General features: G+C 39.6%; 1 protein-coding gene across 1 annotated transcript; it reads right to left on the reverse strand.

Annotated features, from left to right (window-relative positions):
• Window positions 1-6422: 6422 nt before the first annotated feature.
• bud31 (BUD31 homolog) lies at window positions 6423-20496 on the reverse strand. The gene is made up of 4 exons (XM_065010890.1): window positions 20288-20496; window positions 16505-16627; window positions 14979-15145; window positions 6423-6864 (listed from the first exon to the last, which is right to left on the reverse strand). The coding sequence occupies exons 1-4, from the start codon at window positions 20379-20381 to the stop codon at window positions 6814-6816; spliced, it is 435 nt and encodes a 144-aa protein (XP_064866962.1). The 5' UTR covers window positions 20382-20496; the 3' UTR covers window positions 6423-6813.
• Between the last annotated feature and the right edge of the window lie 2950 nt (window positions 20497-23446).

The following is a 23446-nucleotide window of genomic DNA, read 5'->3' on the forward strand; positions in this document are numbered from 1 at the left end:
GTATTAAATGTATTGAGGTAAACAGGTCAGAGATGGTGGAACCCAGTGTTCTAGATTAATATATTGAGGTAAACAGGTCAGAGATGGTGGAACCCAGTGTTCTAGTATTAATGTATTGAGGTAAACAGGTCAGAGATGTCAAGGTGGAACCCAGTGTTCTAGATTAATGTATTGAGGTAAACAGGTCAGAGATGGTGGAACCCAGTGTTCTAGTATTAATGTATTGAGGTAAACAGGTCAGTGATGTCAAGGTGGAACCCAGTGTTCTAGATTAATGTATTGAGGTAAACAGGTCAGAGATGGTGGAACCCAGTGTTCTAGTATTAATGTATTGAGGTAAACAGGTCAGAGATGGTGGAACCCAGTGTTCTAGTATTAATGTATTGAGGTAAACAGGTCAGTGATGTCAAGGTTGAACCCAGTGTTCTAGTATTAATGTATTGAGGTAAACAGGTCAGAGATGGTGGAACCCAGTGTTCTAGATTAATATATTGAGGAAAACAGGTATGAGATGTCAAGGTGGAATCCAGTGTTCTAGATTAATCTATTGAGGTAAACAGGTCAGAAACGGTGGAACCCAGTGTTCTAGTATTAATGTATTGAGGTAAACAGGTCAGAGATGGTGGAACCCAGTGTTCTAGTATTAATGTATTGAGGTAAACAGGTCAGAGATGGTGGAACCCAGTGTTCTAGATTAATGTATTGAGGTAAACCGGTCAGAGATGGTGGAACCCAGTGTTCTAGTATTAATGTATTGAGGTAAACAGGTCAGAGATGGTGGAACCCAGTGTTCTAGTATTAAATGTATTGAGGTAAACAGGTCAGAGATGGTGGAACCCAGTGTTCTAGATTAATATATTGAGGTAAACAGGTCAGAGTTGGTGGAACCCAGTGTTCTAGTATTAATGTATTGAGGTAAACAGGTCAGTGATGTCAAGGTGGAACCCAGTGTTCTAGATTAATGTATTGAGGTAAACAGGTCAGAGATGGTGGAACCCAGTGTTCTAGTATTAATGTATTGAGGTAAACAGGTCAGAGATGGTGGAACCCAGTGTTCTAGTATTAATGTATTGAGGTAAACAGGTCAGTGATGTCAAGGTTGAACCCAGTGTTCTAGTATTAATGTATTGAGGTAAACAGGTCAGAGATGGTGGAACCCAGTGTTCTAGATTAATATATTGAGGAAAACAGGTATGAGATGTCAAGGTGGAATCCAGTGTTCTAGATTAATCTATTGAGGTAAACAGGTCAGAAACGGTGGAACCCAGTGTTCTAGTATTAATGTATTGAGGTAAACAGGTCAGAGATGGTGGAACCCAGTGTTCTAGTATTAATGTATTGAGGTAAACAGGTCAGATATGGTGGAACCCAGTGTTCTAGATTAATGTATTGAGGTAAACCGGTCAGAGATGGTGGAACCCAGTGTTCTAGTATTAATGTATTGAGGTAAACAGGTCAGAGATGGTGGAACCCAGTGTTCTAGATTAATATATTGAGGTAAACAGGTCAGAGATGGTGGAACCCAGTGTTCTAGTATTAATGTATTGAGGTAAACAGGTCAGAGATGTCAAGGTGGAACCCAGTGTTCTAGATTAATGTATTGAGGTAAACAGGTCAGAGATGGTGGAACCCAGTGTTCTAGTATTAATGTATTGAGGTAAACAGGTCAGTGATGTCAAGGTGGAACCCAGTGTTCTAGATTAATGTATTGAGGTAAACAGGTCAGAGATGGTGGAACCCAGTGTTCTAGTATTAATGTATTGAGGTAAACAGGTCAGAGATGGTGGAACCCAGTGTTCTAGTATTAATGTATTGAGGTAAACAGGTCAGTGATGTCAAGGTTGAACCCAGTGTTCTAGTATTAATGTATTGAGGTAAACAGGTCAGAGATGGTGGAACCCAGTGTTCTAGTATTAATGTATTGAGGTAAACAGGTCAGAGATGGTGGAACCCAGTGTTCTAGTATTAATATATTGAGGTTAACAGGTCAGAGATGGTGGAACCCAGTGTTCTAGCATTAATGTATTGAGGTAAACAGGTCAGTGATGTCAAGGTGGAACCCAGTGTTCTAGATTAATATATTGAGGTAAACAGGTCAGAGATGGTGGAACTCAGTGTTCTAGAATTAATGTATTGAGGTAAACAGGTCAGAGATGGTGGAACCCAGTGTTCTAGTATTAATGTATTGAGGTAAACAGGTCAGAGATGGTGGAACCCAGTGTTCTAGTATTAATATATTGAGGTTAACAGGTCAGAGATGGTGGAACCCAGTGTTCTAGCATTAATGTATTCAGGTAAACAGGTCAGAGATGGTGGAACCCAGTGTTCTAGATTAATGTATTGAGGTAAACAGGTCAGAGATGCTGGAACCCAGTGTTCTAGTATTAATATATTGAGGTTAACAGGTCAGAGATGGTGGAACCCAGTGTTCTAGTATTAATGTATTGAGGTAAACAGGTCAGTGATGTCAAGGTGGAACCCAGTGTTCTAGTATTAATGTATTGAGGTAAACAGGTCAGAGATGTCAAGGTGGAACCCAGTGTTCTAGATTAATGTATTGAGGTAAACAGGTCAGAGATGGTGGAACCCAGTGTTCTAGTATTAATGTATTGAGGTAAACAGGTCAGAGATGGTGGAACCCAGTGTTCTAGTATTAATGTATTGAGGTAAACAGGTCAGTGATGTCAAGGTTGAACCCAGTGTTCTAGTATTAATGTATTGAGGTAAACAGGTCAGAGATGGTGGAACCCAGTGTTCTAGATTAATATATTGAGGAAAACAGGTATGAGATGTCAAGGTGGAATCCAGTGTTCTAGATTAATCTATTGAGGTAAACAGGTCAGAAACGGTGGAACCCAGTGTTCTAGTATTAATGTATTGAGGTAAACAGGTCAGAGATGGTGGAACCCAGTGTTCTAGTATTAATGTATTGAGGTAAACAGGTCAGAGATGGTGGAACCCAGTGTTCTAGATTAATGTATTGAGGTAAACCGGTCAGAGATGGTGGAACCCAGTGTTCTAGTATTAATGTATTGAGGTAAACAGGTCAGAGATGGTGGAACCCAGTGTTCTAGTATTAAATGTATTGAGGTAAACAGGTCAGAGATGGTGGAACCCAGTGTTCTAGATTAATATATTGAGGTAAACAGGTCAGAGTTGGTGGAACCCAGTGTTCTAGTATTAATGTATTGAGGTAAACAGGTCAGTGATGTCAAGGTGGAACCCAGTGTTCTAGATTAATGTATTGAGGTAAACAGGTCAGAGATGGTGGAACCCAGTGTTCTAGTATTAATGTATTGAGGTAAACAGGTCAGAGATGGTGGAACCCAGTGTTCTAGTATTAATGTATTGAGGTAAACAGGTCAGTGATGTCAAGGTTGAACCCAGTGTTCTAGTATTAATGTATTGAGGTAAACAGGTCAGAGATGGTGGAACCCAGTGTTCTAGATTAATATATTGAGGAAAACAGGTATGAGATGTCAAGGTGGAATCCAGTGTTCTAGATTAATCTATTGAGGTAAACAGGTCAGAAACGGTGGAACCCAGTGTTCTAGTATTAATGTATTGAGGTAAACAGGTCAGAGATGGTGGAACCCAGTGTTCTAGTATTAATGTATTGAGGTAAACAGGTCAGAGATGGTGGAACCCAGTGTTCTAGATTAATGTATTGAGGTAAACCGGTCAGAGATGGTGGAACCCAGTGTTCTAGTATTAATGTATTGAGGTAAACAGGTCAGAGATGGTGGAACCCAGTGTTCTAGATTAATATATTGAGGTAAACAGGTCAGAGATGGTGGAACCCAGTGTTCTAGTATTAATGTATTGAGGTAAACAGGTCAGAGATGTCAAGGTGGAACCCAGTGTTCTAGATTAATGTATTGAGGTAAACAGGTCAGAGATGGTGGAACCCAGTGTTCTAGTATTAATGTATTGAGGTAAACAGGTCAGTGATGTCAAGGTGGAACCCAGTGTTCTAGATTAATGTATTGAGGTAAACAGGTCAGAGATGGTGGAACCCAGTGTTCTAGTATTAATGTATTGAGGTAAACAGGTCAGAGATGGTGGAACCCAGTGTTCTAGTATTAATGTATTGAGGTAAACAGGTCAGTGATGTCAAGGTTGAACCCAGTGTTCTAGTATTAATGTATTGAGGTAAACAGGTCAGAGATGGTGGAACCCAGTGTTCTAGCATTAATGTATTGAGGTAAACAGGTCAGTGATGTCAAGGTGGAACCCAGTGTTCTAGATTAATATATTGAGGTAAACAGGTCAGAGATGGTGGAACTCAGTGTTCTAGAATTAATGTATTGAGGTAAACAGGTCAGAGATGGTGGAACCCAGTGTTCTAGTATTAATGTATTGAGGTAAACAGGTCAGAGATGGTGGAACCCAGTGTTCTAGTATTAATGTATTGAGGTTAACAGGTCAGAGATGGTGGAACCCAGTGTTCTAGCATTAATGTATTCAGGTAAACAGGTCAGAGATGGTGGAACCCAGTGTTCTAGATTAATGTATTGAGGTAAACAGGTCAGAGATGCTGGAACCCAGTGTTCTAGTATTAATATATTGAGGTTAACAGGTCAGAGATGGTGGAACCCAGTGTTCTAGTATTAATGTATTGAGGTAAACAGGTCAGTGATGTCAAGGTGGAACCCAGTGTTCTAGTATTAATGTATTGAGGTAAACAGGTCAGAGATGTCAAGGTGGAACCCAGTGTTCTAGATTAATGTATTCAGGTAAACAGGTCAGAGATGTCAAGGTGGAACCCAGTGTTCTAGTATTAATGTATTGAGGTAAACAGGTCAGAGATGGTGGAACCCAGTGTTCTAGATTAATCTATTGAGGTAAACAGGTCAGAGATGGTGGAACCCAGTGTTCTAGTATTAATGTATTGAGGTAAACAGGTCAGAGATGGTGGAACCCAGTGTTCTAGTATTAGATCGACTAGAAGAGATGTTGTTAGAGACTAGAAGAGATGTTGTTAGAGACTAGAAGAGATGTTGTTAGAGACTAGAAGAGATGTTGTTAGAGACTAGAAGAGATGTTAGAGAGACTAGAAGAGATGTTAGAGAGACTAGAAGAGATGTTAGAGAGACTAGAAGAGATGCTAGAGAGACTAGAAGAGATGCTAGAGAGACTAGAAGAGACGTTAGAGACTAGAAGAGATGTTGTTAGAGACTAGAAGAGATGTTGTTAGAGACTAGAGGAGATGTTGTTAGAGACTAGAGACTAGAAGAGATGTTGTTAGAGACTAGAGACTAGAAGAGATGTTGTTAGAGACTAGAAGAGATGTTGTTAGAGACTAGAAGAGATGTTGTTAGAACTCATTCAGAGACCAGAGAGTCTGGTTTATTGTCTCAGAACTCATTCAGACTCTGACCTCTGCAGAGAGGTGTCTGGTCCAAGGTCTAATGAGGCAGCCGTGCCATGGTGAATTCACATTGTCCTCTTGGTGTGATGAGGCAGCCGTGCCATGGTGAATTCACATTGTCCTCATGGTGAATTCACAGTGGTGTGATGAGGCATGGTGAATTCACATTGACCTCTTCGATGACATTGTCCTTGAGGCAGCCGTGCCATGGTGAATTCACATTGACCTCTTGGTGTGATGAGGCATTGTCCTCTTGGTGTGATGAGGAGTGCCATGGTGAATTCACATTGCCATGGTGAATTCACAGTGACCTCTTGGTCCGATGAGGCAGCCGTGCCATGGTGAATTCACATTGACCTCTTGGTCCCGATGAGGCAGCCGTGCCATGGTGAATTCACAGTGACCTCTTGGTCCGATGAGGCAGCCGTGCCATGGTGAATTCACAGTGACCTCTTGGTCCCATGGTCAAGATGCTTGGTTTCTCCAACGCGGAGACCCGGTTCAGATCCCACTCGTGACACATACACACAGACGGCATTATTTAAAACAAGAGAGTTTTAATTGAAATTATAAAAAAAGGTACATCAGGTTGAAAGCAATGACATGTTCAACAGCAGGAAAAAGGCCCCCCCATCCCACCCTTCCCTGTCCCACAGCCCTCTTCATTGTAAATGAGGTACAATAGCACTTAATAATGACCACCGTGTGTACTAAACAGCTGGAATGGTAACAATAACCTTGCCCAATCACAAAGACACCCCTATGCTGGGGTAGGGGTAGAGAGTAGGGGTAGAGAGTAGGGGGTAGAGAGTAGGGGGTAGAGAGTAGGGGCAAGAGACTAGGGAGTAGAGAGTTTTGGGCTAGAGAGTAGTGGGCTAGAGAGTAGGGGCTAGAGAGTAGGGGGCTAGAGAGTAGTGGGCTAGAGAGCAGTGGGCTAGAGAGTAGTGGGCTAGAGAGTAGGGGCTAGAGAGTAGGGGCTAGAGAGTAGGGGGCTAGAGAGTAGGGGCTAGAGAGTAGGGGGGCTAGAGAGTAGGGGGCTAGAGAGTAGGGGGCTAGAGAGTAGGGGGCTAGAGAGTAGGGGTGTATTTGAGATTAGACGCTCCAGGGTAATGAAGCACACAGGTGGAGTAGATGAGCCCTGATGTCCCGTAGAAAATAACTGGCGATCCAGAACAGCCAGGCCAGGCTAGACGATCCCCACAGCAAAACAGCCAGGCGATCCAGACCGGACTAGACGAGCCAGAGTAGAACAGCCATGCGATCCAGACCTGACTAGACGAGCCAGAGTAGAACAGCCAGGCGATCCAGACCTGACTAGACGAGCCAGAGTAGAACAGCCAGGCGATCCAGACCTGACTAGACGAGCCAGAGTAGAACAGCCAGGCGATCCAGACCTGACTAGACGAGCCAGAGTAGAACAGCCAGGCGATGATCCTGACGATTCAGCCCGAGCAGCCACGGCAGCCACAGTGGGTGCACTCTATAATCCTCCCCTGGAGAGAGAGAGAGAGACAGAGAGAGAGACAGACAGAGAAGAGAGACAGACAGAGAAGAGAGACAGACAGAGAGGAAGAGAGACAGACAGAAGAGAGACACAGAGAGAGAGACACACAGAGAGAGAGACAGAGAGAGACAGAGAGAGACAGAGAGAGAGAGAAGAGAGAGACACAGAGAGAGAGAGACACAGAGAGAGAGAGACACAGAGAGAGAGAGACACAGAGAGAGAGAGACACAGAGACAGAGAGACACAGAGACAGAGAGAGAGACACAGAGACAGAGAGACACAGAGACAGAGACACAGAGACAGAGAGAGACACAGAGACAGAGAGAGAGACAGAGACAGAGAGAGAGAGAGACAGAGAGACAGACAGAGAGAGAGACAGAGAGAGAGAGAGACAGAGAGAGAGACAGAGACAGAGAGACAGAGAGAGAGAGAGAATTTGTCCAATAAGGAACCATCGTTCTCGTTGCAAAATGTTTTGCTACGGTGTGCACTAATGAATACACCTAGTAACATAGTGTAGTAGTATTAGTGTAGTAGTATTATAGTATTATATAGTGCAGTAGTATTATGGTATTATAGTGTAGTAGTAATATAGTAGTATTATAATGTAGTAGTATTATAGTGTAGTTGTATTATAGTGTAGTAGTATTAGTGCAGTAGTACTACAGTGTAGTAGTATTATAGTGTAGTAGTATTATAGTGTAGTAGTATTATAGTGCAGTAGTATTATGGTATTATAGTGTAGTAGTATTATAGTATTATAGTGTAGTAGTATTATAGTGTAGTAGTAGTATAGTGTAGTAGTAGTATTATGGTATTATAGTGTAGTAGTATTATATAGTGTAGTAGTGTTATAGTATTATAGTGCAGTAGTATTATAGTGCAGTAGTATTATAGTGCAGTAGTATTATAGTATTATAGTGCAGTAGTATTATAGTATTATAGTGTAGTAGTGATGTGTATAGTGCAGTAGTATTATAGTGTAGTAGTGATGTGTATAGTGCAGTAGTATTATAGTGCAGTAGTATTATAGTATTATAGTGTAGTAGTATAATAGTGTAGTAGTATTATGGTGCAGTAGTATTATAGTGTAGTAGTATTATAGTATTATAGTGTAGTAGTATTATAGTGTAGTAGTATTATGGTGTAGTAGTATTATGGTGTAGTAGTATTAGTGCAGTAGTACTACAGTGTAGTAGTATTATAGTGTAGTAGTGATGTGTATAGTGCAGTAGTATTATAGTGCAGTAGTATTATAGTATTATAGTGCAGTAGTATTATAGTGCAGTAGTATTATAGTGCAGTAGTATTATAGTGTAGTAGTATTATAGTGCAGTAGTATTATAGTGCAGTAGTATTATAGTGCAGTAGTATTATAGTGTAGTAGCGATGTGTATAGTGCAGTAGTATTATAGTGCAGTAGTATTAGTGCAGTAGTATTATAGTATTATAGTGTAGTAGTATTATAGTGTAGTAGTATTATAGTGTATAGTGCAGTAGTATTATAGTGCAGTAGTAGTATGGTATTATAGTGTAGTAGTATTATAGTGTAGTCGTATTATGGTGCAGTAGTTTTATAGTGCAGTAGTATTATAGTGTAGTAGTATTATAGTATTATAGTGTAGTAGTATTATAGTGTAGTAGTATTATGGTGCAGTAGTATTATAGAGCAGTAGTATTATAGTGTAGTAGTATTATAGTATTATAGAGCAGTAGTATTATAATGTAGTAGTATTATGGTGCAGTAGTATTATAGTGTAGTAGTATTATAGTGCAGTAGTGATGTGTTATAGTGCAGTAGTATTATAGTGCAGTAGTATTATAGTGTAGTAGTATTATGGTGCAGTAGTATTAGTGTAGTCGTATTATAGTGCAGTAGTATTATAGTGCAGTAGTGATGTGTTATAGTGCAGTAGTATTATAGTGCAGTAGTATTATGGTGCAGTAGTATTATAGTGTAGTAGTATTATAGTGCAGTAGTGATGTGTTATAGTGCAGTAGTATTATAGTGTAGTAGTATTATGGTGCAGTAGTATTATAGTGCAGTAGTATTATAGTGTAGTAGTATTATAGTATTATAGTGTAGTAGTATTATAGCGTAGTGCAGTAGTATTATAGTGTAGTCGTATTATGGTGCAGTAGTATTATAGTGCAGTAGTGATGTGTTATAGTGCAGTAGTATTATAAGTGAGTAGTATTATTATAGTGCAGTAGTGATGTGTTATAGTGCAGTAGTATTATAGTGTAGTCGTATTATGGTGCAGTAGTATTATAGTGCAGTAGTATTATAGTATTATAGTGTAGTGCAGTAGTACTAGTGTAGTAGTATTAGTGTAGTAGTAGTATGGTGCAGTAGCATTATAGTGTAGTAGTATTATGATGCAGTAGTATTATAGTGCAGTAGTGATGTGTTATAGTGCAGTAGTATTATAGTGCAGTAGTATTATGGTGCAGTAGTATTATAGTGCAGTAGTGATGTGTTATAGTGCAGTAGTATTATAGTGCAGTAGTATTATAGTGTAGTAGTATTATGCTGCAGTAGTATTATAGTATTATAGTGTAGTAGTATTATAGTGTAGTGCAGTAGAATAGTGTAGTAGTATTATGGTGCAGTAGTATTATAGTGTAGTAGTATTATAGTGTAGTAGTATTATAGTATTATAGTGTAGTAGTATTATAGTGTAGTGCAGTAGTACTATAGTGTAGTAGTATTATAGTGTAGTAGTATTATAGTGTAGTAGTATTATAGTATTATAGAGCAGTAGTATTATAATGTAGTAGTATTATGGTGCAGTAGTATTATAGTGTAGTAGTATTATGGTGCAGTAGTATTATAGTGCAGTAGTATTATAGTGCAGTAGTATTATAGTGTAGTAGTATTATAGTATTATAGTGTAGTAGTATTATAGCGTAGTGCAGTAGTACTATAGTGTAGTGGCATTATGTGCAGTAGTATTATAGTGTAGTAGTATTATGGTGCAGTAGTATTATAGTGCAGTAGTGATGTGTTATAGTGCAGTAGTATTATAGTGCAGTAGTATTATAGTGCAGTAGTGATGTGTTATAGTGCAGTAGTATTATAGTGTAGTCGTATTATGGTGCAGTAGTATTATAGTGCAGTAGTATTATGGTGCAGTAGTATTATAGTGCAGTAGTATTATAGTATTATAGTGTAGTGCAGTAGTACTATAGTGTAGTAGTATTACAGTGTAGTAGTATTATGGTGCAGTAGTATTATAGTGCAGTAGTATTATAGTGCAGTAGTATTATAGTGTAGTAGTGATGTGTATAGTGCAGTAGTATTATAGTGTAGTAGTGATGTGTATAGTGCAGTAGTATTCTAGTATTATAGTGTAGTAGTATTATAGTGCAGTAGTATTATAGTATTATAGTGTAGTAGTATTATGGTGCAGTAGTATTATAGTGTAGTAGTATTATAGTATTATAGTGCAGTAGTATTATGGTGCAGTAGTATTATAGTGCAGTAGTATTATAGTGCAGTAGCATTATAATGTAGTAGTGATGTGTATAGTGCAGTAGTATTATAGTGCAGTAGTATTATAGTGCAGTAGTATTATAGTGTAGTAGTGATGTGTATAGTGCAGTAGTATTATAGTGTAGTAGTGATGTGTATAGTGCAGTAGTATTCTAGTATTATAGTGTAGTAGTATTATAGTGCAGTAGTATTATAGTATTATAGTGTAGTAGTATTATGGTGCAGTAGTATTATAGTGTAGTAGTATTATAGTATTATAGTGCAGTAGTATTATGGTGCAGTAGTATTATAGTGCAGTAGTATTATAGTGCAGTAGCATTATAATGTAGTAGCATTATAGTATTATATTGCAGTAGTATTATTTTTTTATTTGACCTTTATTTAACTAGTTAAGTCAGTTAAGAACAAATTCTTATTTTCAATGTGGCCTGGGAACAGTGGGTCAACTGCCTGTTCAGGGGCAGAACAACAGATTTGTACCGTGTCAGCTCGGGGATTCGAACTTGCAACCTTTCGGTTACTAGTCCAACGCTCTAACCACTAGGCTACCCTGCCTAGTGTAGTAGTATTATAATGTAGTAGTACTATAGTGTAGTAGTGTTATAGTGTTAGTCTAGTAGTATTATAGAGCAGTAGTATTATAGTATTATAGTGTAGTAGTATTATAGTGTAGTAGTGATGTGTATAGTGCAGTAGTATTATAGTGTGGTAGTGTAGTAGTATTATAGTGTAGTAGTACTATAGAGTAGTAGTACTACAGTGTAGTAGTGTTATAGTGTTAGTGTAGTAGTATTATAGTGTAGCAGTATTATAGTGCAGTAGTACTATAGTGTAGTAGTAGTATTATAGTGTAGTAGTGTAGTAGTATTATGGTGCAGTAGTGATGTGTTATAGTGCAGTAGTATTACTGTGCAGTAGTATTATAGTATTATAGTGCAGTAGTATTATAGTGTAGTAGTATTTTAGTATTATATTGCAGTAGTATTATAGTGCAGTAGTAGTATAGTGCAGTAGTACTATAGTGTAGTAGTACTATAGTGTAGTAGTATTATAGTGTAGTAGTATTAGTGTGGTAGTGTAGTAGTGTAGTAGCATTATAGTGTAGTAGTACTATAGTGCAGTAGTACTATAGTGTAGTAGTATTATAGTGCAGTAGTGATGTGTTATAGTGCAGTAGTATTATAGTGTAGTAGTATTATAGTGCAGTAGTATTATAGTGCAGTAGTATTATAGTATTATAGAGCAGTAGTAGTATTATAGTGCAGTAGTATTATAGTATTATAGAGCAGTAGTATTATAGTGCAGTAGTATTATAGTGCAGTAGTATTATAGAGCAGTAGTATTATAGTGCAGTAGTATTATAGTGTTATAGTGTTAGTGTAGTAGTATTATAGTGTGGTAGTGCAGTAGTATTATAGTGTAGCAGTATTATAGTGCAGTAGTAGAATAGTGTAGAAGTATTATAGTGTAGTAGTATTATGGTGCAGTAGTATGATAGTGTAGTAGTATTATAGTGCAGTAGTATTATAGTATTATAGAGCAGTGGTATTATAGTGCAGTAGTATTATAGTGCAGTGGTATTATAGTGTAGTAGTATTATAGTATAGTAGTGATGTGTATAGTGCAGTAGTATTATAGTGTAGTAGTATTATAGTGTAGTAGTATTATAGTGTAGTAGTATTATAGTGTAGTGGTATTATAGTGGAGTGGTATTATAGTGCAGTAGTATTATAGTGCAGTAGTATTATAGTATAGTAGTGATGTGTATAGTGCAGTAGTATTATAGTGTAGTAGTATTATAGTGTAGTAGTATTATAGTGCAGTAGTATTATAGTGCAGTAGTGATGTGTATAGTGCAGTAGTATTATAGTGTAGTAGTATTATAGTGCAGTAGTATTATAGTGTAGTAGTATTATAGTGCAGTAGTATTCTAGTGCAGTAGTATTCTAGTGCAGTAGTATTCTAGTGGAGTGGTATTATAGTGTAGTAGTATTATAGTGCAGTAGTATTATAGTATAGTAGTGATGTGTATAGTGCAGAAGTATTATAGTGCAGTAGTATTATGGTGCAGTAGTATTATGGCGCAGTAGTATTATAGTGCAGTAGTGATGTGTATAGTGCAGTAGTATTATAGTGTAGTAGTATTATAGTATTATAGTGCCGTAGTATTATAGTGCAGTAGTATTATAGTGCAGTAGTGATGTGTATAGTGCAGTAGTATTATAGTGTAGTAGTATTATAGTGCAGTAGTATTATAGTGCAGTAGTATTATAGTGTAGTAGTATTATAGTGCAGTAGTATTATAGTGCAGTAGTATTCTAGTGCAGTAGTATTATAGTGTAGTAGTATTATAGTGCAGTAGTACTACAGTGTAGTAGTATTGTGTAGCAGTTTGCTCTTTGGGACAGATGTACAGTGTATTGATATGGTATAGTATTGTGTAGTAGTACTATAGTATTGTGTAGAAGTGTAGTAGTACTATAGTACTCACCACCTCCAGTTTGCTCTTGGGAACTCTACAGATGTACAGTGTATTGATATGGTATAGTAGTGTAGTAGTACTATAGTATTGTGTAGTAGTACTATAGTATTGTGTAGTTGTACTCACCACCTCCAGTTTGCTCTTGGGAACTCTACAGATGTACAGTGTATTGATATGGTATAGTAGTGTAGTAGTACTATAGTATTGTGTAGTAGTACTCACCACCTCCAGTTTGCTCTTGGGAACTCTACAGATGCAGTGTATTGATATGGTATAGTAGTGTAGTAGTACTATAGTATTCTGTAGTTGTACTCACCACCTCCAGTTTGCTCTTGGGAACTCTACAGATGTACAGTGTATTGATATGGTATAGTAGTGTAGTAGTACTATAGTATTCTGTAGTTGTACTCACCACCTCCAGTTTGCTCTTGGGAACTCTACAGATGTACAGTGTATTGATGTGGTATAGTAGTGTAGTAGTACTATAGTATTGTGTAGTAGTGTAGTAGTACTATAGTATTGTGTAGTTGTACTCACCACCTCCAGTTTGCTCTTGGGAACTCTACAGATGCAGTGTATTGATATGGTATAGTAGTACTATAGTATTGTGTAGTAGTACTATAGTATTGTGTAGTATTTAGTAGTACTATAGTATTGTGTAGTAGTGTAGTAGTACTATAGTATTGTGTAGTAGTACTATAGTATTTGTGTAGTAGTGTAGTAGTACTATAGTATTGTGTAGTAGTGTAGTAGTACTATAGTATTGTGTAGTAGTACTATAGTAGTGTAGTAGTACTATAGTATTGTGTAGTTGTACTCACCACCTCAGTTTGCTCTTGGGAACTCTACAGATGTACAGTGTATTGATATGGTATAGTAGTGTAGTAGTACTATAGTATTGTGTAGTAGTACTCACCACCTCCAGTTTGCTCTTGGGAACTCTACAGATGTACAGTGTATTGATATGGTATAGTAGTGTAGTAGTACTATAGTATTGTGTAGTAGTGTAGTAGTACTATAGTATTGTGTAGTTGTACTCACCACCTCCAGTTTGCTCTTGGGAACTCGACAGATGTACAGTGTATTGATATGGTATAGTAGTGTAGTAGTACTATAGTATTGTGTAGTAGTACTCACCACCTCCAGTTTGCTCTTGGGAACTCTACAGATGCAGTGTATTGATATGGTATAGTAGTACTATAGTATTGTGTAGTAGTACTCACCACCTCCAGTTTGCTCTTGGGAACTCTACAGATGCAGTGTATTGATATGGTATAGTAGTGTAGTAGTACTATAGTATTCTGTAGTTGTACTCACCACCTCCAGTTTGCTCTTGGGAACTCTACAGATGTACAGTGTATTGATGTGGTATAGTAGTGTAGTAGTACTATAGTATTGTGTAGTAGTGTAGTAGTACTATAGTATTGTGTAGTTGTACTCACCACCTCCAGTTTGCTCTTGGGAACTCTACAGATGCAGTGTATTGATATGGTATAGTAGTACTATAGTATTGTGTAGTAGTACTATAGTATTGTGTAGTATTTAGTAGTACTATAGTATTGTGTAGTAGTACTATAGTATTGTGTAGTAGTACTATAGTATTGTGTAGTAGTACTATAGTACTCACCACCTCCAGTTTGCTCTTGGGAACTCTACAGATGTACAGTGTATTGATATGGTATAGTAGTGTAGTAGTACTATAGTATTGTGTAGTAGTACTATAGTACTCACCACCTCCAGTTTGCTCTTGGGAACTCTACAGATGTACAGTGTATTGATATGGTATAGTAGTGTAGTAGTACTATAGTATTGTGTAGTAGTGTAGTAGTACTATAGTATTGTGTAGTTGTACTCACCACCTCCAGTTTGCTCTTGGGAACTCTACAGATGCAGTGTATTGATATGGTATAGTAGTACTATAGTATTGTGTAGTAGTACTATAGTATTGTGTAGTAGTGTAGTAGTACTATAGTATTGTGTAGTAGTACAGATGTACAGTAGTACTATAGTATTGTGTAGTAGTACTCACCACCTCCAGTTTGCTCTTGGGAACTCTACAGATGTACAGTGTATTGATATGGTATAGTAGTGTAGTAGTACTATAGTATTGTGTAGTAGTACTCACCACCTCCAGTTTGCTCTTGGGAACTCGACAGATGCAGTTGGTTCCAAAGTTGGTGTCTCGTGTCTGGATGCAGCGAAGGCAGCACAGGTTCTCGTATCCCTGTTTCTTCCACTTAGCGATCAGGTTCTTATCAGCATAACTCTCCTTAATACAGTAGTCATACAGCTCTATACACACACACACACACACACACACACACACACACACACACACACACACACACACACACACACACACACACACACACACACACACACACACACACACACACACACACACACACACACACACACACGATCAGGTTCTTATCAGCATAACTCTCCTTAATACAGTAGTCATACAGCTCTACACACACACACACACACACACACACACACACACACACAGACACACACAGCGATCAGGTTCTCGTATCCCTGTTTCTTCCACTTAGCGATCAGGTTCTTATCAGCATAACTCTCCTTAATACAGTAGTCATACAGCTCTACACACACACACACACACACACACACACACACACACACACACACACAGAGACACACACAGCGATCAGGTTCTCGTATCCTGTTTCTTCCACTTAGCAATCAGGTTCTTATCAGCATAACTCTTCTTAATACAGTAGTCATACAGCTCTATACACACACACACACACACACACACACACACACACACACAAGCGATCAGGTTCTCGTATCCCTGTTTCTTCCACTTAGCAATCAGGTTCTTATCAGCATAACTCACTTAATACAGTAGTCATACAGCTCTATACACACACACACACACACACACACACACAGCACACACAGCGATCAGGTTCTCGTATCCCTGTTTCTTCCACTTAGCAATCAGGTTCTTATCAGCATAACTCTTCTTAATACAGTAGTCATACAGCTCTATACAGGTTCTCGTATCCCTGTTTCTTCCTAGCAATCAGGTTCTTATCAGCATAACTCTCCTTAATACAGTAGTCATACAGCTCTATACACACACACACACACACACACACACACACACACACACACACACACACACACACACACAGCGATCAGGTTCTCGTATCCCTGTTTCTTCCACTTAGCAATCAGGTTCTTATCAGCATAACTCTCCTTAATACAGTAGTCATACAGCTCTACACACACACACACACACACACACACACACTACATAACATTAACCCTGTCCTGGAGGTCACTACAGGAGCCTGTCCAGGAGGTCACTACAGCAGCCTGTCCTGGAGGTCACTACAGGACCCTGTCCTGGAGGTCACTACAGGAGCCTGTCCTGGAGGTCACTACAGGAGCCTGTCCTGGAGGTCACTACAGGACCCTGTCCTGGAGGTCACGGTCACTACAGGAGCCTGTCCTGGAGGTCACTACAGCAGCCTGTCCTGGAGGTCACTACAGCAGCCTGTCCTGGAGGTCACTACAGGAGCCTGTCCTGGAGGTCACTACAGCAGCCTGTCCTATAACATCCTATAACATCTACCTCTGCTGATGGCCTTCCTCTTGTAGAACAGTAATATCTACCTCTGCTGATGGCCTTCCTCTTGTAGAACAAGTCGAAGATATATCTGCTCCTCTGATGATGCAGTCTGAATATCGGCCACAGGGACTCCACCTTCCGCTTTCCCTCGTGAGGCTCCGTCTCGGCTGGAAGGAGACAATCACAGCTGGTCATCAATACAATACAGGAATTATCCAAGATTCACATTGTCCAAGATAACCGTTATCCAAGATTCACATTATCCAAGATAACCGTTATCCAAGATTCACATTCATACATCACCTTTATATTGTAGCTAGCTAAGTAGCTACTAGCCGGCTGGTTGGTTGCTAAACTAACTATACTGAACAATATAAAAACACAACATGGTTCATCCCGGAAATTTTCCATAAACAAAAAAAACCCTCGAATCTCTTTCAAATTGTGCACAACTTTTGTTTACACCCCTGTTAGTGAGCATTTCTCCTTTGCCAAGATAATCCATCCACCTGACAGGTGTGGCATATCAAGAAGCTGATTAAACAGCATGATTGTTACACAGGTGCACCTTGTGCTGGGGATAATAAAAGGCCACTAAAATGTGCAGTTTTGTCACACAACGCCACAGGTGTCTCAAGGTGAGGGAGCGTGCAAATTGGCATGCTGACTGCAGGAATGTCCACCAGAGATGTTGCCAGAGAATTCAATGTTCATTCCTCTACCATAAGCCACCTCCGTCATTTAGAGAATTTTTCCTTTAGAGAATTTGTCAGTGTGTCCAACCAGCTTAACACCCACAAATAATAGTAATAATAGTAATAATAGTAATAATAGTAATAATAATAATAATAATAATAATAATAATAATAATAATAATAGTAATAATAATAATAATAATAATAATAATAATAGTAATAATAATAATAATAATAATAATAATAATAATAATAGTAATAATAGTAATAATAATAATAATAATAATAATAATAATAATAATAATAATAATAATAATAATAGTAATAATAATAATAATAATAATAATAATAGTAATAATAATAATAATAATAATAGTAATAATAATAATAATAATAGTAATAATAATAATAATAATAATAATAATACAGGTAATAATAATAATAATAATAATAATAATAGTAATAATAATAATAATAATAATAATAACAATAATAATAGTAATAATAATAATAATAACAATAATAATAATAATAATAATAACAATAATAATAATAATAACAATAATAATAATAATAATAATAACAATAATAATAGTAATAATAATAATAATAACAATAATAATAATAATAATAATAATAATAGTAACAATAATAATAATAATAATAATAACAATAATAATAGTAATAATAATAATAATAACAATAATAATAATAATAATAATAATAATAGTAACAATAATAATAATAATAATAATAACAATAATAATAGTAATAATAATAATAATAACAATAATAATAATAATAATAGTAATAATAATAATAATAATAATAATAATAGTAATAATAATAATAATAGCCAGCCCAGGTCCTCCACATCCGGCTTCTTTAAAAAAAAAAAAAAAATTGGGGATTTTTTTCTCCCCAATTTCGTGGTATCCAATTGTTGTAGTAGCTACTATCTTGTCTCATCGCTACAACTACCGTACGGGCTCGGGAGAGACGAAGGTTGAAAGTCATGCGTCCTCCGATACACCACCAAAACCAAGCCGCACTGCTTCTTAACACAGTGCGCATCCAACCCGGAAGCCAGCCACACCAATGTGTCGGAGGAAACACCGTGCACCTGGCCACCTTGGTTAGCGCACACTGCGCCCGGCCCGCCACAGGAGTCGCTGGTGCGCGATGAGACAAGGACATCCCTACCGACCAAGCCCTCCCTAACCCGGGTGACGCTAGGCCAATTGTGCGTCGCCCCACGGACCTCTCGGTCGCGGCCGGTTACGACAGAGCCTGGGCGGCGAACCCAGGGACTCTGATGGCACAGCTGGCGCTGCAGTACAGCGCCCTTCACCACTGCGCCACCCGGGAGGCCCCCACATCCGGCTTCTTTACATGTGGGATTGTCTGAGACCAGCGACCCGGAAACTGTAGGTTTGCACAGCTAAAGAATTTCTCCACAAACTGTCAGAAACTGTCATCTGCGTGCCCGTTGTCCTCACCAGGGTCTCGACCTGACTGCAGTTCGGCTTTCGTAACCAACTTCAGTGGGCAAATGCTCATCTTCGATGGCCACTGGTATGCTGGAGAATTATGCTCTTCACGGATGAATCCTGGTTTCAACTGTACCGGGCAGATGGCAGACAGCGTGTATGGCATCGTGGGGGCGAGCGGTTTGCTGATGTCAACGCTGTGAACAGAGTGCCCCATGGTGGTTGTGGGCAGGCATAAGCTACATACAACAAACTCAATTGCATTTTATTGATGGCAATTTGAATGCACAGAGATACCCGTGACGAGATCCTAAGGCCCATTGTTGATCCTCCACCATCACCTCATGTTTCAGCATGATAATGTACATAATTTCTGGAAGCTGAACATGTCCCAGTTCTTCCATGGCCTGCATACTCACCAGACATGTCACCCATTGAGCATGTTTGGGATGCTCTGGATGGACAGCATGTTCCAGTTTCACTCAATATCCAGCAATCTCACAGCCATTGAAGAGAGTGGGACAACATTACACCAGAATCAACAGCCTGATCAACTCTATGAGAAACGTGTCGCTGCACGAGCCAAATTGTGGTCACACCAGATACTGACTGGTTCTGATCCACACCAGATACTGACTGGTTCTGATCCACACCAGATACTGACTGGTTCTGATCCACACCAGATACTGACTGGTTCTGATCCACACCAGATACTGACTGGTTCTGATCCACACCAGATACTGACTGGTTCTGATCCAAACCAGATACTGACTGGTTCTGATCCAAACCAGATACTGACTGGTTCTGATCCAAACCAGATACTGACTGGTTCTGATCCACACCAGATACTGACTGGTTCACACCAGATACTGACTGGTTCTGATCCACACCAGATACTGACTGGTTCTGATCCAAACCAGATACTGACTGGTTCTGATCCAAACCAGATACTGACTGTTCTGTCCACACCAGATACTGACTGGTTCTGACACCAGATACTGACTGGTTCTGATCCACCCCAGATACTGACTGGTTCTGATCCACCCCAGATACTGACTGGTTCTGATCCACCCCAGATACTGACTGGTTCTGATCCACCCCAGATACTGACTGGTTCTGATCCACACCCCTACTTTTTTATTAGGTATCTGTGACCAACAGATGCATATCTGTATCCCCTGTCATGTGAAATCCATAGATTAGGGCCTAAATAATTTATTTCAGTTTAAGGATTTCATTATATATGAACTCGGTAACATTTATTTTATTTGTTGCATGTTGCGTTTATATTTTTATTCAGTGTAGTTAACTTAGAAGGTACCTATATAACGTCAGCATTTTGGGGCATGATTTTCGAGGGTATCTGAACAAGAACACACAATAGGAAAAACGAAGCATACGGACACGAGTAAATAAGTTAACGGCAGACATCTGGCTGTCACAGCTCGTCACACCATAAAACAGGAATGATCCAAGTCAGATTCATACAGCTCGGTAACATAGCTAGCGAAATGAGTACTAGTTGACTGGTTAAATATCCTAAACAAATGTCAACATTGTGTAGACATGATGTTAGCGGAGCCTCGTTTGGTACGGACTTAACTAGCTTAGGTGGCTAACATTATTACCTAGCTAAAATTACCTTCTCTCATTTTTTGGTCTAATTCGTCCAATGTCGGTTCAATCAACTCCCAGCCATCCGGAGGTGGTTTCCTGCTCCTTTTCACTTTCGGCATTGCGTTGAATCAAACGGATTTATTTAACCAAAAACAACAAAACCTTATTTCTCCCCCGTCCTATTTTTGTGTATTGATATCGTAGGCCTGCTCACCGTCGCTTCTTATTTACGTCACACCGTTGGAGGGGTCTTTCAGCTCGATCCTCGCACGATATGTACGTCATTCAATTGGGGCTTTTGCCGCGTTCATAACATCCGGGACCTCGGAAATCTCCGACATCAGTGAGTTCAAAACATCCGGGAACTCGGAAATCTCCGACATCAGTGAGTTCAAAACATCCGGGAACTCGGAAATCTCCGACTTTCGGTGCTTTCAAAACAACTGGGAACTCGGGAAACTCCAACTTCAGTGCATTCAAAACAACTAAGAGCTCGGAGTGTTCGGATGCTCTTGATCGACTTGTACGACAGCTTGTTCCAGTTCCCGCCAATATCCAGCAACTTCTCACAGCCATTGAAGAGGAGTTGGATAAAATTTCCCGGGCTCCAATCAACAGCCTGATCAACTGTATGCAAAGGAGGTGTCATGCAGTGTGAAGGAAATTGTGGTCACACCAGATACTGACTGGTTCTGATCCACACCAGATACTGACTGGTTCTGATCCACACCAGATACTGACTGGTTCTGATCCACACCAGATACAGATACTGACTGGTTCTGATCCACACCAGATACAGATACTGACTGGTTCTGATCCACACCAGATACTGACTGGTTCTGATCCACACCAGATACTGACTGGTTCTGATCCACACCAGATACTGACTGGTTCTGATCCACACCAGATACTGACTGGTTCTGATCCAAACCAGATACTGACTGGTTCTGATCCACACCAGATACTGACTGGTTCTGATCCACACCAGATACTGACTGGTTCTGATCTACGAAAGTTGTATTTGCCATTTATTACTTAGCTAATAAAAAATACATAGTATAAAATCGGTGACTCATTGTTATATTTATCCTGATACCAGATTTGAATTTACGCAACCCTAACACACTGTAGCTAGCTGAATGCTAGGCTAGGTTGAAGTTACCACTGTAGCTAGCTGAATGCTAGGCTAGGTTGAAGATACCACTGTAGCTAGCTGAATGCTAGGCTAGGTTGAAGATACCACTGTAGCTAGCTGAATGCTAGGCTAGGTTGAAGATACCACTGTAGCTAGCTGAATGCTAGGCTAGGTTGAAGTTACCACTGTAGCTAGCTGAATGCTAGGCTAGGTTGAAGATACCACTGTAGCTAGCTGAATGCTAGGCTAGGTTGAAGATACCACTGTAGCTAGCTGAATTTACGCAACTCTAACAGTATGTTGAGTTTTCATTTTCTTCTGAGTGATGAAGGACTGGCTGGCTTGTGGGTCAAATAGTAAAATAACATTAAAAACCTTATTGTTATTGATATTTTACGTGGCGCCAGCGTGAGATACGGGCTGAGTAAACGTCTTCGATACAGGGATGGGATACGGGTTGAGTGAACGTGCCTCGATACAGGGATGGGATACGGGTTGAGGAACGTACCTCGATACAGGGATGGGATCCACGGGTTGATTTGGTTGCCTCGACAGGGATGGGATCACGGGTTGATAACTGCCTCGATACAGGGATGGGATACGGGTTGAGGAATATACCCTCGATACAGGGATGGGAACGGGTTGAGAAGCGTGCCTCTTCAGGGATGGGATACGGGTTGAGGAACGTACCTCGATACAGGGATGGGATACGGGTTGAGGAACGTACCTCGATACAGGGATGGGATACGGGTTGAGAAAACGTACCTCGATACAGGGATGGGATACAGGCTGAGGAACGTACCTCGATACAGGGATGGGATACGGGCTGAGGAACGTACCTCGATACAGGGATGGGATACGGGTTGAGGAACGTACCTCGATACAGGGATGGGATACGGGTTGAGAAAACGTACCTCGATACAGGGATGGGATATGCCACTGCACTCCAAATGTTACCTTCATCCTCACTGCTCCACCGAGAAGATTGAAATACTGCGTATTTTTCTCCCCCCCAGAAAAAAACGTCCCTTTTCGTCCTCATGCTAACTAGCAGTATTCACAACAGCCATCATGAAATGACATGTTTGTGTTGAACAACAAAAGAGCTGATTGGCTGACGCATTTTCAAAATGCGTCAGCCATTTCAAAATGGCTGCTGCGTTGGCGACCGCATGAGGATACAAATGGCAGTTTTCCTGGAAAACAAGTAGTGTGAATTTTTTTAATTTTTAAATTTTATTTAACCTTTATTTAAACTAGGCAAGTCAGTTAAAAAACAAATTCTTATTTTCAATGACGGCCTAGGAACAGTGGGTTAACTGCATTTGGAGTATGGTGGCTTATCCCTTTTCCAGCCCATATCTCACACTAGCTCAATGGGGATCTTAAATGTAACCATGGTTGCAGTCTGACCCCAGTGCAGCTCTGTGTAAACAAGCGTAATTATAGGGTCGGCATCTTCTGGCAAGTTCACATCCAGACTCTCTCATAGATCGATTAGTCGGCCTTTTAACCCCCCTCCAGGTCAAAGGTTAGAGTTCAACCTGCCCGCCTTCTGGAGGCAGGAGAAACAAGATGGCAGATCAACAAGACAAACGGGACTTGTCTTAGTTAATCTAACTTTTCCCACTGTTGATTTCTACACATTAAAAATATATACAATTAGCTAGACAAAGCAATCTAGCTCCCACGCCTTTTTATGGTTGATATATCAGCTACTTAAAGCGAGATTTCACAGATTAGCTGATTGCTAACTGCCGTTAGACAGCTAAGCTAGGCTAGGCTAAGCTAGCCTGTTTCTGTCTGGTCGGACTGGGGTTAGACTGCTAAGCTAGGCTAGGCACCCCAGCTTGTTTCTGTCTGGTCGGAGCGTAGTGAGACCTGCCATCATGCAGGACCTGATAGCCACCGTGGACCACATCAAGTTTGATCTAGAGATGGCTGTGGAGCAGCAGCTAGGGGCTCAGCCTCTTCCTTTCCCCGGGATGGACAGTAAGTAGTCGCTACTTACTAAGTTAGCCAACGTTAGCTAGGTACTGTTGTAGTTTT

Source organism: Oncorhynchus nerka, linkage group LG26, assembly GCF_034236695.1.
Source record: "Oncorhynchus nerka isolate Pitt River linkage group LG26, Oner_Uvic_2.0, whole genome shotgun sequence".
Lineage (NCBI taxonomy): Eukaryota > Metazoa > Chordata > Actinopteri > Salmoniformes > Salmonidae > Oncorhynchus > Oncorhynchus nerka.

Excerpts from the sequence above, each read along its gene's own strand:
- bud31 (XM_065010890.1), bottom strand. The coding sequence starts at position 20,381 with ATGCCGAAAGTGAAAAGGAGCAGGAAACCACCTCCGGATGGCTGGGAG. Across the intron at positions 16,628-20,287 it reads AGACCAAAAAATGAGAGAAG|CCGAGACGGAGCCTCACGAG; the intron begins GTAATTTTAGCT and ends GTCTCCTTCCAG. Across the intron at positions 15,146-16,504 it reads GAGGAAGGCCATCAGCAGAG|AGCTGTATGACTACTGTATT; the intron begins GTAGATATTACT and ends GTGTGTGTATAG.